This window comes from Camelina sativa, chromosome 13 (assembly GCF_030686135.1).
Source record: "Camelina sativa cultivar CO46 ecotype springtype chromosome 13, ASM3068613v1".
NCBI lineage: Eukaryota > Viridiplantae > Streptophyta > Magnoliopsida > Brassicales > Brassicaceae > Camelina > Camelina sativa.
The window spans coordinates 5,720,575-5,733,989 of NC_141892.1; the positions used below are offsets into that span (position 1 = coordinate 5,720,575).

At 35.8% G+C, this 13,415-nt stretch overlaps 4 protein-coding genes across 5 annotated transcripts; 2 read left to right on the plus strand and 2 right to left on the minus strand.

Annotated features, from left to right (window-relative positions):
• Positions 1-32: 32 nt before the first annotated feature.
• Positions 33-2,248, plus strand: LOC104735464 (GDSL esterase/lipase At5g14450). Its single transcript, XM_010455267.3, has 5 exons — positions 33-833; positions 932-1,141; positions 1,233-1,405; positions 1,507-1,780; positions 1,870-2,248. The coding sequence occupies exons 1-5, from the start codon at positions 470-472 to the stop codon at positions 2,115-2,117; spliced, it is 1,269 nt and encodes a 422-aa protein (XP_010453569.2). The 5' UTR covers positions 33-469; the 3' UTR covers positions 2,118-2,248.
• LOC104735463 (uncharacterized) lies at positions 2,120-4,896 on the minus strand. The gene is made up of 9 exons (XM_010455266.3): positions 3,637-4,896; positions 3,495-3,550; positions 3,332-3,414; positions 3,172-3,250; positions 2,962-3,072; positions 2,770-2,879; positions 2,594-2,677; positions 2,471-2,508; positions 2,120-2,380 (listed from the first exon to the last, which is right to left on the minus strand). Exons 1-9 carry the CDS (start codon positions 4,640-4,642, stop codon positions 2,310-2,312), a joined length of 1,638 nt encoding a protein of 545 aa, XP_010453568.2. The 5' UTR covers positions 4,643-4,896; the 3' UTR covers positions 2,120-2,309.
• A 452-nt stretch (positions 4,897-5,348) lies between these two features.
• Positions 5,349-7,309, minus strand: LOC104735465 (putative glucuronokinase 2). Its single transcript, XM_010455268.3, has 6 exons — positions 6,936-7,309; positions 6,643-6,792; positions 6,333-6,524; positions 6,128-6,244; positions 5,886-6,046; positions 5,349-5,793 (listed from the first exon to the last, which is right to left on the minus strand). The coding sequence occupies exons 1-6, from the start codon at positions 7,173-7,175 to the stop codon at positions 5,541-5,543; spliced, it is 1,113 nt and encodes a 370-aa protein (XP_010453570.1). The 5' UTR covers positions 7,176-7,309; the 3' UTR covers positions 5,349-5,540.
• Positions 7,310-10,674: 3,365 nt separating this feature from the next.
• LOC104735466 (uncharacterized) lies at positions 10,675-13,193 on the plus strand. 2 transcript variants are annotated; one of them, XM_010455270.3, is made up of 2 exons: positions 10,675-11,032; positions 11,688-13,193. In XM_010455270.3, exons 1-2 carry the CDS (start codon positions 10,970-10,972, stop codon positions 12,786-12,788), a joined length of 1,164 nt encoding a protein of 387 aa, XP_010453572.1. In that variant the 5' UTR covers positions 10,675-10,969; the 3' UTR covers positions 12,789-13,193. The 2 variants fall into 2 exon arrangements, with proteins under 2 accessions (XP_010453572.1, XP_010453571.1); XM_010455269.3 differs by having other exon boundaries at positions 10,707-11,032; positions 11,685-13,193.
• The last annotated feature ends 222 nt before the right edge of the window (positions 13,194-13,415 follow it).

Sequence of the window (13,415 nt, forward strand, 5' to 3'; positions counted from 1 at the left end):
TTTTCTCGTCTGTTCCATTCGAATGATTCCATGATCTCATGTTATTTGATTTTTTTAACACATCAGAGAACAATTGGAAAAAAATTATAAAATTGTTCACAGCAAAACAATAATTTCTGTTTTTTTCTTTCTTTTTTTTTTTTGTAAGTTTGGAAACATGGACCAATTTATTTTGTAATATTTGGTTAAATTATCAGAATTATCTCTAGTCGTAGAAATATTTATGCTTTTTAGGTGAATGAAAGGTACCGACAATGATAACCGTTAGCGCCTTTTCTGGGTTCCAACTACAACACAGCTCAGGACTGTTGAACTGTGGTCCGGTCCAAATCTCAAGACACACAATAATATCTTTTTCTCTTTTTTTTTTTTTTAATTCTGTAATTTTTCAGAAGAAGGAAAAACACATTTTTCTCACACCCATTTTCAGAAAAATCTAAAAATTAAAAGTCTTATATTAAGGCAGAGTATGAACTGTGAAGTACCAATACCATCACTCTCTCTCTCTCTCTCTCTCTCTCTCTCTCTCTCTCTCTATCACTCTCGTGTTTCGTTACTCGCAATGAAGAGTGATCTCGAAAGGGCAAAACTTATGGTTTCTTCTTCTTCTTCGTGGCTTCTTCTGTGCCTCTTAACAGCAACAACAACAGCAGCTGTAACAACAGTTCAGCCAAAGTGTAGTTTTCCGGCGATTTACAACTTTGGAGATTCTAATTCCGACACTGGAGGAATCTCCGCTGCTTTTGAGCCTATCAGGGATCCTTATGGTCAAGGTTTCTTCCACAGACCTGCCGGACGAGACTCTGATGGCCGTCTCACCATTGATTTCATAGGTAAAGGAGCTTGCTGAAAAAAAAACAGATCTTGAAAAACTCAACTTTGATTCAATGATCTTCTCAGAAATTTTTGATTCTTGAATTGTTGTTGGCAGCTGAGCGTCTGGAGTTGCCTTATTTGAGCGCATATCTAAACTCGTTGGGATCAAACTTCAGACATGGTGCAAACTTTGCAACTGGTGGTTCAACCATAAGAAGACAGAACGAAACTATCTTTCAATATGGCATTAGTCCATTCTCTCTCGATATGCAAATTGCTCAGTTCGATCAGTTCAAAGCGAGATCGGCACAACTATTCACACAAAGTTAGTTACTTTTTCTTTCTTCTTTCTGTTAAATCTTTAGCTTGTCTGTTATTTACATGTCTGTTGGTTGTTCTGCATTCCAAAAAAACAGTTAAGAGTAGATATGATAGAGAGAAGCTTCCAAGACAGGAAGAGTTTGCAAAGGCTTTATATACTTTTGATATTGGACAGAATGATCTCTCTGTTGGGTTTAGAACAATGAGCGTCGATCAACTTAAGGCGACAATACCCGACATTGTCAGCCATTTAGCTTCCGCAGTTCGGGTGAGATCTGAATGCAGTTCATAAAGAGATATGCAATGTTCTCTTCACCTTTCATTCGATTCTGAATAACGGGTTTTGCTATGCTATATGATTGTTCGCAGAACATATATCAGCAAGGAGGAAGAACATTTTGGGTACACAACACGGGTCCTTTAGGTTGTTTACCCGTAAACATGTTTTACATGGGCACTCCTGCACCGGGCTACTTGGACAAATCTGGCTGCGTGAAGGCTCAAAACGAAATGGCAATGGAGTTCAACAGAAAGCTCAAGGAAACAGTCATCAATCTCAGAAAAGAACTCACTCAGGCAGCCATCACTTATGTTGACGTCTACGCTGCGAAATACGAAATGATGAGCAACCCCAAGAAACTAGGTTACAACAACACGGTCATCACAATTCGATTTGTTGTCTGTAAAGTCCCTTGTAGAAAGTTTTAACGTACCTATTTCTTGTTTTTGCAGGATTTGCAAACCCATTGAAGGTATGTTGTGGCTATCATGAGAAGTATGATCACATTTGGTGCGGGAACAAAGGGAAAGTGAACAATACTGAAATCTACGGTGGCTCATGTCCTAATCCAGCAATGGCTGTGAGCTGGGATGGAGTTCACTATACTGAAGCTGCAAACAAGCACGTGGCTGACCGTACTCTCAGCGGTTTGCTCACTGACCCTCCAGTTCCAATAATCCGAGCTTGTTATAGACAGTGAGATTTAGTAGAAGAGCTTAATGAACCAAATAAATATATGTCTCTTACGGCAATAATACGTTTTAAGGAACAATCAATGATCTATGTGAGCCTGTGTAACCTTACGAGTTCTTTATAGCAAAAAATTCACCATTGATGGATCTTCTATTAACATCTCTGGAAGCCGTTTAGCAAAGAGGAAAAGTATTTTCTTCTAGAAGTAGTTTTTGCTGATTGCTGCTTCTAATTCATTGAATTCCCAAGCATCGTTCGCAGAATATTCGCCTGAAAGCAGAGAGGGAAATGGTAAAGAGTGAATCAAGTTTGGATGATTTTAAAAGAAAAAACCAAATTGAGACTTGTGAACAAACTTACCGATTGAATCTCGCCGAAGAGCAGTGAGGTGAGCACAACTGTAGCAAAAAAAGGAATATTATTTTAGTAGCAATTCCAGTCTTCTTGAATCACTTAGTAATCAAAGATGAAAATTGTATTCACCTTCCAAGAGCTTTAGCAAGATCTGCACAGAGTGATCTAATGTAGGTACCCTTAGAGCAAATAACCCGAAAAATAAGATTTTGTCTGCAATAGAGAAACGATAGATGTTTAGAGAGACTCAAGAATGAACATTTGTTTTCAAACAGTTAATCCACTGTACAGAAAATGGATAAAACCTGTCATCTAAACTGCGTTCGATTTCAAACTGGAATATTGAGATTCGTCTTGGAGACAGCTCTACCGTTTCTCCTCTTCTTGCCTTTTCGTACATCTTCTCACCTCCAACCTAAACATGAAATACAGTTAAAGAAGGTAGAAAGAATGCAGCCCACAAGATAAGGAACGGTTCACGATTGATCAGTGCTCACTTTTATCGCAGAGAACATTGGTGGAACTTGCCATATTTCTCCAAGAAATGATGTTAAAGCTTTCTTAATGTCATCATCTTTAATATGCTCCCAAGGTTCTCGTTGAATCACCTGAAGCAATAGTACAGTTGAGAAAACTCTAACGAGTCATGGTATAGATCTAATGTAGAAATAAACCATGAAAGCAAAGGAAAGGGGTCGTTAGAGTACTGGAGAGTCGGCGTCTAAAGTTGAAGTGGCTTCACCAAGACGAAAAACTCCGCTATAACCTTTGATCATACCTTGATATCTGCAGATACAGAGGGCTTTTATAATTTCTTTCTGTAAAATCATCATAAGCATATAAACTTTGGACTGAGAAATTACAAACCTGTCAACAACCTTAGTGGCTTTACCAATGCAGACAATTAATAGACCAGTAGCCATGGGATCAAGTGTTCCAGCATGACCCACCTGAGAAATACTAACCAGCTAGCTGCTAAAAATGCATGACAAATTCAAATCTTGGACTAGACAAGGATATAAGCACGAACCTTTTTCACTTTAACTAATCGTCGTAGCTTACCACAGACAGTGAAGGAAGTCCATCCTAAGAACAATACCATAACCAAATCACATAACATTGCAAACATCAAAAGAAAGAAAGAGAGAGAGGTTACACAAATTGCGTCTCACCTTTAGGTTTGTTCACCAAAAGCACAGTACCATTAGGACCATCCCATCTAGGAGGAAGTTCACCGTTTCTCGTAACAAGGAAAGGTTCTTCATTACCACCACCATCACCATTAGCCACACCTTTCTCATTGGAGGGTTTCGTCAAACCCTTAAAGAACTGTTCCACTTTCTTCTCAGTAACAACAATCTCCTCCTCTGGCTTCTTCTTCTCCTCATTGGCTTCATCAAAAAACACCAACTTGTCATCACCATCATCATCATCCTCATCACATTTCTTCTCCATACCAATTCGTTTAACCTCATTTCTCTTCCCACCAAGTGCTACTACTTTCTTCTTCCCTCTACCTTTCCCAGAATCATCATCACCCTTCTTCAAAGTAGTCTCTCCAGGTTGCAAAAAGGCCTTATCTAAACACTGATCAGGAAAATACTTCTTCTCTAACTGATACACCATCTTATAATGCTTATCTTTCTCCCATGGATACGCAAAAGTATCATAAAAATACAACTCCTCTTCCCTCTGATGTAACCTATCAAATTCCACAACTTCAGGTTTCAATTCCACGAACCCTTCATCTGATCTCCGGCTGCTCTCGTCTTCTGAATCAGACCCGTACAGTCTCTTCCTCCTCTTACTATAGTACTTCCTCTTCGCCTTGTCCATCTCCGGATCCGCTGAACCGGGTCGACCCTGTTCACGCTCTAAAGCCAGTTTATTGTCGACCCACGAATCGAACTCTGGCTCCGCTGAGTCAGGGGGGGAGCCGGATTCGAGAGCTTTAACGGGTCGACGACGGTTTTGGGAGAGAGAAGACTGTGTGGGACGGTTGATGATCATGTCGTATTGAAGTGGGTATGGTGTAGATGTTGTGGAGAGGAAGAGAGATGTGAGGTAGGGTTTATGGATGTTTCTTCTCGGTTTGACTGAGAAGAAGATGGGAGAAGAAGTCATAGCCATTCTTGTTGAAGATGACATTAGTCTTGTCAAGTGTAGAGATTTCGCCATTGACGAGACCTGGAGGCGAGCTAAAAGATGAAAAACACACACCTCCGGCGATTATTTCGCAGTGGTACCAACGGAGAAATGATGATGTTTGAGTTATAAATAAAAACGACGCGATGTTTTCTCATAAAACTCTGAGACGGCACGTCGTCTGTGTGTCCTTTAGAAGTTTTTCACTTGAGTCCATAAAACTACTACTCAAAAATTCTGATAATGTATGTTGTGGTTCACGAAGAATTTTTAATATTAACTAGGTTAGATCCACCCTATGCTGCGAGATATTTTTTATAACTATTTTTAGATCTATTAAATTATTGAATATATAATTTTTTAAAAAAAATTATTGCTTTAGAAATATTTCACTCATAAATCGGTAAATCTGAGGAAAGCGATGAAGATGTTCATGTAATTTGGTTGTACGTTAGGCTGTTAAGTGTTAACTGTTAAACGACCTCGTGTGAATTTATGCAATTTATTTGGGCCATTATAGAAGCCCAATAGGAAGGGCTATATGTGCCATATGCCTTAATCATTGGACATGTATGTTTTATATCTTTTGAACAAAAATATCATGAGAGACATAGTATTCATGTGGAACATAATTCAATTTCTATGGATAGTGCATGATGAATTGTATTAATTCTTATATTTTAATTGGTTTACTGTTTTAATTGATGTGTTAACACTAGCTTCAAAATTGAGGCTGATGTGTCATCAACCTGTAGAGAAACACATCCTACTTTTATTTGTATTGATTTACTAGTAGAAAAGATTGTAATAAAGAAAAAAAAACAAATAAGTCAAATGAAAGTACATGGAATAAGCTCAACGAACATTGATCTCAAGAACTTAGTTCTTGTTCTTAGCCTAATTAGAGCTTCAGTGTTCTGTAACAAAGAACTCAGGGCTTTGAATCTGACAAAGTTTTAAGATCAGAGCTACTGAGACGCGTAGGCACAAGCTGTACAGGCACAACTATAAATCCAGATTTCCGACATTCTTCTTCAAGAAGTTTAACTTGAGATGGCCCGTCAGGGCAGAAAGCAACCACAGCTCCTCCGCTTCCAGTGAACTTTGCAGCTGCGCCAATCTTACGTGCCACTTCCACCATTTCTATGTTCATAGCTCCCAAACATTCATCTCCAAACATACTCCTAAAGAAGAAACAAAGATTAATGCTGATTATTAATTTTGTTACGCGTTTTGCTTTGTTCAGTTTTGAATTGTGTATAATCTGATAGATAACCTTCGAAGATCGAAGTTACGGTTCATGAGTTCCTTGAGTTTGGAATAATCTTTTTTAAGTAATGCAGTTCGACCTTCTTCTGCTAATTTTGCAACTTCTGCCATCGATGATATTATAAACTCATCACCATCTAACCACCTTCGACGAACCGTGCTATGTACCTGCATTTAAACATAAGCAATGCTCACAATGTAAGTAATAAAGTCACAAGTAGATTAGTGAATAGCTAGCTGCTCTCTAACCTTCCCGGAGTCACTAGGATTCTCAGCATAGATGAGATATAAAGGAGGAAGAAGATTGATATCCATTATAGTATATATCCCATATCCAAGTTTATCCATATGCTCTTTACTAAAATCCTGTAAGGAACAAAAAGGATAAACCACTAGCGATATTTATATCCATGTCAAAGGCGTTTATTTATAGTTGCAAATAGATCATCCTAACCATGTGAACAAGACCACCACCATAGACTTGCGCAACACGGTCTTGAAGACCTGCAATAATACCAAGTTCTTTCTCCGCGTTAAGGATAATATTAGGTCGGACTTCGATTCTGATTAATTGCCTGACATTGTAGAAGTCGAGAAGGCAGCTAAGAGCAGCAGATACAATGGCACTGGAACCCGAAAGCCCTGTCTGATAAAATTAAAACATCAAAAACACCAATGGCTTCAGTTACACATGTAAAAATCAACTGAATTCAAATATTTAACCACAAACAGAAACAAATAAAGTTTGTAATCAATAAAAAAACCTGTCTTGGGATGTTGGTATCATAAGATAGAGTGAAGTTTCTATCATGAAGTTGTATTCCATTATCTTTGCAATAGTTGCGGAATACTTTACAAATCGCCATTATTAACCTTACACCTCCGTAGTATCCGTCATTTTCCAATCGATAAACCTTGAAGAGAAGACACAAACTAATGTTAGAATTACTAAAACCATAAGAGGTAAGTTTAATAACAATTTTAGTTAAGAGAAACAAATCAATGTCGAGCTAGAAACAAAATAATCAGTTGAAGGAAACAGAGAGAACGAACATACGAGGTTGTCGAGGGAGTGAAACTGGACAAGATCATGAAATGGATGAGGTTTGATCAAGAGATGATCAGATGGCTCGAGCTTAGCCCACGCCCAGAAATTACCAATGGTGAATGAAATCGTACGGCCGACGTAAACATCGCTAGGGTTTCCCAGAAACCCGATTCTAGCGAACGAGCGATGCTCGAACACACGCTTATCCTGAACCTTGCCAGACTCCGCAGGTTTCGTATTGGGATCCATCGTTTGAATTTCAAATGTGAAACGGTTTAGGTACGACTCTGCCCAATTTATAGCTGATTATAGAAAAAATATCTTCAAATCCGTGTCATCGGAGATAACCATAACACGTCAGGTCGCGATGTATGTTGTTCTGTAACAGCTAAGTTGTTTCTACAACTAGAATAACCTCGTCGACCAGAAACAGAAAGTGCTAAATGGGCCTTATCTTTCTTTTTTGAATAACAAATGGGCCTTATCTAAAAATATTATTGGGTCTTTATAACATATATGTTTTAATGACAAAATATGAGTGCTGTTTTTTTCTCGTGAAAATGGGAATTGCTGGGACATCATCAAATCATCAAATATGAGTTCTACAATTGCTGGTAACCACTTGGTATGCTTTCTTAATCTCATATATCAAATAAAAGTTAAATAATCCAAACGAACTACGTGTATTCAAATTTCAGATTAGGTGAAAATAGGCGTATAACCAAAATATACAATCAAAACCAGTTAGCTGAATACTAGAATACCCTACCCCATGAGAGATTGGAGATATGAACACATATAATAATATACATATTTCTGACATCTAGAGTATACAAAACATGTTAGAAAAGATAAAAAAAGGTTGGATGATTTCTCAACCAATAATGAGAGTTATATAATAAGCAAGCACAATAGACAAACGAATTGAGAAACCTTAAATGGGACAAAACAGGTTAATACAAATTTGGTGGGTGTGATCGTTAACTAAATGAACCAGGTTTTACTTCTTGTGTACGCGTGTATGTAGATGTAGATGTAGATGTAGATGCGTATAATTAACTATGAAGAGCGTTGGAGATCTAATCTACCTTGTTGTTGGGTCAACAAACACTCTATTCGACTTCACGGTCCAGGGTTGTTGGATCCACAGTTCTTTTTGTTTTTAACCCTAACAGTGTTTTGGATACTTCATTTTCTCCATAGCAATAATATCTATTGCTAATTAAGACTAATAAGTTTCGGTATATAATTTACTGAGAAGTTTCCTATAATCTTCTTCCTTTTCATTTTTGTTCCTCGGTATTTATATCAGGCAATTCATTAATTTGTGTTGACATTTTTGGGTTGAAAGAAACAGGAAACAAACAATGACATGTTTTGTTTTGTTTTTTTTTTTTTTTTTTTTTTTTTTTTTTTTTTTTTGTCAAATGACATGTTTTATTTAATACAGTCAAAATTTCGGAAATAATCAAATTTCAATGTACAATCAGCTATAATTTCCAATAAAAAAAATATTTCCAATAGTTAGACCATAATTTGTATTATAGGGGTTTGTACTTCGTATCAGTGTTGTTTTTGTATCACAATTTGCAAAACGTAATACTGTATTCCTGTTTACCAAAGAAAAGAACAAAAGACTAAATAGTTGAGAAATTCGCATAAATAATTTTATATTTTTAGATGGTGAAAAGGATAAGAAATTGTAAGAGATGGGATACAAAAGTACATGTATGTACAAGTACCAAGTATACGTGTAGTTGCAAAAAGGGAACAATGGTGCTGCTCCTTATCATTCAAGCTTCAATTTAAAAATGAAGTTATTTATATTTCGAATTACCTGGAAATTCAGCTAAGCATATAATGTGTCTCTGAAACTAAAAAACACAGACGAATAGGTCAAAGAAGTTCGCGGGAACATGTCGTTTAGTATGGTGGACACTGAACAATGAGCATGGACAAGACATGTCGTTAAGACCGGTTCGGAGGTTCCAACTTGAGATGCTTATTCTTTATCCAAAAAAGATTGAGAGTTACTTCAAACAAAATTGGTGGAATAAGCATGTGTGTAACCTTGATCATAGTTTCTACTTTCTATTGGTAATGCACATGTTATAGTTCTGAAAAAGGTATAATAAGAATTAGGGAACATGCATTTAGCCAAATGTTTAACATCCATCTTAATTGTTTTCTCAAGCGAAATTTGATTATATTATCGTGTTCTCTTATTTTATATAGTAGAAATTGAGTTATGGGACAATTCTGTCTATCCAAATAACGTTAAATTAATATGTTGATGCAAATCTATATTTTTCGGATAAAAAAACATATAAATTCAATCATAGCAACTTCAATGATGAGATCATATTGATTTCTTTTTAACCATTGAGTGATGACGTTTAGTTATGTTTTTTTTTTCTTCAAAATTGTTATATTGGTAAAATTAAACAAACAAAACATTATGTGATTAAACAGTTTTCAAATTTTTTAGCAACCAAGAGTTCTATGAACAACTATATTTATTTTGTCAAGTTTAGGTTACCTATTCACTTCAATTTTTTTTTCTTTTATGTCAACACCAATGTAGTTTTAATATAAAGGAAACTTATTATATAATAGTTAAACCTTAATTTATACGATCAAGTTATCAAAATCATATGAATAGCTTTCACTTGTGTAAAAAGTGTTTTAAAGATTTGAGTTTTAATTAAAAGAAAAGGAGTCAAGTTTATTCCGTCTTCGTCATGTCCCAGACGCATCAAGGGAATACTACTCGGTCACTTGGAACACGTAATATATTGACTAAATAGAGAATAGGGAAGACGAAGACCCAGTTCAAATTACTATTTATAATAGGTTGACATTGCAAGTAAATCATATAAAATAATAGTATATTCCTAACATGATTGGAAATTAAATTGCTTACTAATCTAATATTTTAGGAAAGAGGTTTTATTTATCTAATTATTAAGATGATTGTAGATTCTATTTTAACGGGAGCATGTAATATTGACTTGCTAGAATAGGATACGAAGACCAAAATCAAACAAATATTTTTAGTTTCGATAATATCATACTACTCTTAATTATATAACCAGAAAGAAAAAAATAAAAACATATTATATCCCAACTCCCAAGTCCCAAGTATGAAAATGTTATGATCTAATAGGAAGTCAAATGTTAATTAGTTTTGTAAAGTTAATTAAAAAAAACGCGTGATAATTTACATAGAAACTTTTTAAAATGTCCAAACTTATCACCTCAATAAATTATAGATTTGTATTGGATATATATTGACAATATACATTTTGTGTCTGCACAAATTTATTTAATTTCTCTGACTACAAACAAAAAAATCACAATGTATAGAAGCTTTTTTTGAAAGGTTAAAAACAAATGATAGGATTGAAAAATTATTTACTCGTATGGCATGCAATTACCAGAAATGGCAGTAACAAATGTGTAAATTTGAAGATTCTTTATTACTGCTTATAGAAATTAAATCTAAAATAATTTAGTAAAATCAAAAGAATATGTGTTGGGAAATAGCTACATTGACAGATCAGCCAGGTGAAAGAAAACATTCTGACCGTAGGATCAAAATATCCCCAGACCCACTTATAGTAACATCCCAGGGTTGTGATTTTTTATCCCAACTTTTTTTTTTTGGATTAAGCTAAATAAATATTTTCTACTTTTCCTTAATTAACTGTAAAATAAAAATAAAATTAATTCAAGCAGTTTTGGGAATATAGATAAAAAAAAAGAATCAAACGGCTATAATTGGCGTTACAGTTTTCCTAAAGAAGAGAGGAGAGATTTAGATTTAAGTGAGATTTTTTCGGATATTTATTCTCTCCCCCTGACTTCTCTGTTTTTTTTTTTTTTCTTTTTCTTCTCCTTAGTTTCTGATAAAAAGTTTTGATTTTTTTTTTTGTTTTATCGGGCTTCGATTTCGAGGTCCGAGTCTCTTCTTCGCGAAAATTTTCCCAGAGATTAAAAAAACAAGAGTTTTTTTTTTTAATACCTTCTGGGTATAATCAATCATGTCTGATGGATACTATAGTTCTAAGAAGACGGACGATATCTGTGATGATGTTTGTGGACAGGTGAGTCTGTATTCATACGTATTTTGGTTTCCGCTATCGATTTTGTAATGAATCGGTTTTTGGGCTTTTTTTTTTTTGTTCGCATTGAACAAAAAAAATCGAGATTCTGATATCAATTTGTTGGCTTTTAAAATTTGGATGAGAATTGGTTGTAATGTGCTTTTTTTTTTTTTTTTTTTTTTTTTGATTTTTCGATTTTTGATAGTTTGGTACTTGTTTGTGTTCTTAATCTCATGTTATTGTCTGAATTTAAGAATTGATTTGACCGATTTGTCGATTGTGTTTTGTCTGAAATTTCTGTTGCTTTTTATTTTATTTTTTTCGAATGTACAATTTTACATTCTTTCAAAAAAAAAAAAAAAAGAATGTATAAAGTGACTCTTTTTTTCCTCCTTAATTGTTATGAACAATTTAGGTTTCTGTTTCATGATTATTATCCCCAGTTAAACATATTGTTTTGGGATTGTCGATGAAATTTGTCTTAGGGTTTGATTCTTTGTATCCACCACTAGACAAATCTCTATAGCTGTTGTGTGATTGTGCTATTCTTATCTCGAATCTGTTGTGGATATTATATTTATGATTCTCTGATTTTGTTTGTGAATGTTTCTGAGTTTTGTTCTGGGGGTTGTTTTTTTTTTTTTTGGTTTAGCAGGATGGTTCAAGAACAGCCAAAGCTTTCTCAAGGGTAAGATGTGTTCTACGTGGACTCGATTTCAAGACATACATATTCTTCTTCACCATTGTGCCCATTTTCCTCATCGGAGTCTATCTGCACGGTCAGAAGCTTACATATTTCTTGAGACCGCTTTGGGAATCTCCACCCAAGCCGTTTCAGACGCTTCCTCATTACTACCATGAGAACGCTACCATGGAAACGCTCTGTAGTCTACATGGCTGGAAACACCGTGAATCTCCGAGAAGGGTCTTTGACGCTGTCTTGTTCAGCAATGAAGTTGACATGCTCACTATCCGGTGGAAAGAGCTGTATCCTTACATTACACAGTTTGTGATTCTTGAATCAAACTCTACTTTCACCGGTTTGCCTAAACCGTTGGTTTTTGCTGGGAACCGAGGGAAGTTCAGTTTTGTTGAGCCGAGGCTGACTTATGGGAACATTGGAGGAAGATTCAAGAAAGGCGAGAACCCGTTTGTTGAAGAAGCTTACCAGAGGATTGCATTGGATCAGCTCATTAGACTCGCCGGTATTGAAGAAGATGATCTTTTGATAATGTCTGATGTTGATGAGATCCCTAGCGCTCATACCATCAACCTGCTTAGATGGTGCGACGGGTACCCACCCATTCTTCATCTTCAGTTGAAAAACTACTTGTACTCGTTCGAGTACTTCGTTGACAACAAAAGCTGGAGAGCTTCGATTCATCAGTACAAGCCAGGGAAGACTCGATATGCTCATTTCCGCCAAGGAAACACTCTTTTAGCAGATTCGGGTTGGCATTGCAGTTTCTGTTTCAGGCACATCAGCGAGTTTATATTCAAGATGAAAGCGTACAGCCACAACGACCGGGTCAGATTCTCTCATTATCTAAACCCCCAAAGAATCCAAGATGTGATTTGTAAAGGAACTGATCTGTTCGATATGCTTCCGGAAGAGTATACATTCAGGGAAATCATCGGGAAGCTAGGTCCAATACCGAGGTCTTATTCAGCTGTTCATCTCCCAGCTCATCTGATCGAAAAAGCTGAGAGTTACAAATACTTGTTACCTGGGAACTGTGTAAGGGAAAGTGGCTGATAAGGGTTTTGTAATAATCAGTCTTTGTAGTTGTTAGGGGGTGGGGGAAACGGCTTATCATCAGTAGGAGGGAGTGTGAAACAGAGAATGGTACAGAGTTTCTTGAGACTCGAGAAGAGTGATTTGGTAAGTGGAGTCTCTGGTTTCAGTATATAAACCTTGTCTGCTTATAATTTCTCATACTGACCATATGTTCTAATGTGTTCCCATCTTTGTTTTGGGAAGTTTTGCTGGAATAGTCTTTCTTTCTCTTATCTGTCTCTCTCTCTTTCTCTTTTCACTTTAAAACTCTTTTCATACTCTCCCTTTTTAGTCTGTACAATTTTAGTTGATTTCTTTTACATCCTGAGATTCTTTGTAATCTTTATTTTTTTTCGTTTAAATTCTGAATTTGTCTTGATTCAATATCTGGTATTCATTATTATTGTTATCGTATGATTTGATTGTAGTTGTTTCTGTTTGCTTAGATGTTCACTAGCAAAACCTTTATAAAAGAGTTCCCAGGCGATGCAAGAGCTCGAGTTGATCTCTTGATCGGTTATTTGGTTTAATATAGTCTGAACGATTTGCTTCCATGTAATATCTTTGGCCTGCCTTAAGATTCTCAAAATCAGAAACAGACTCTGC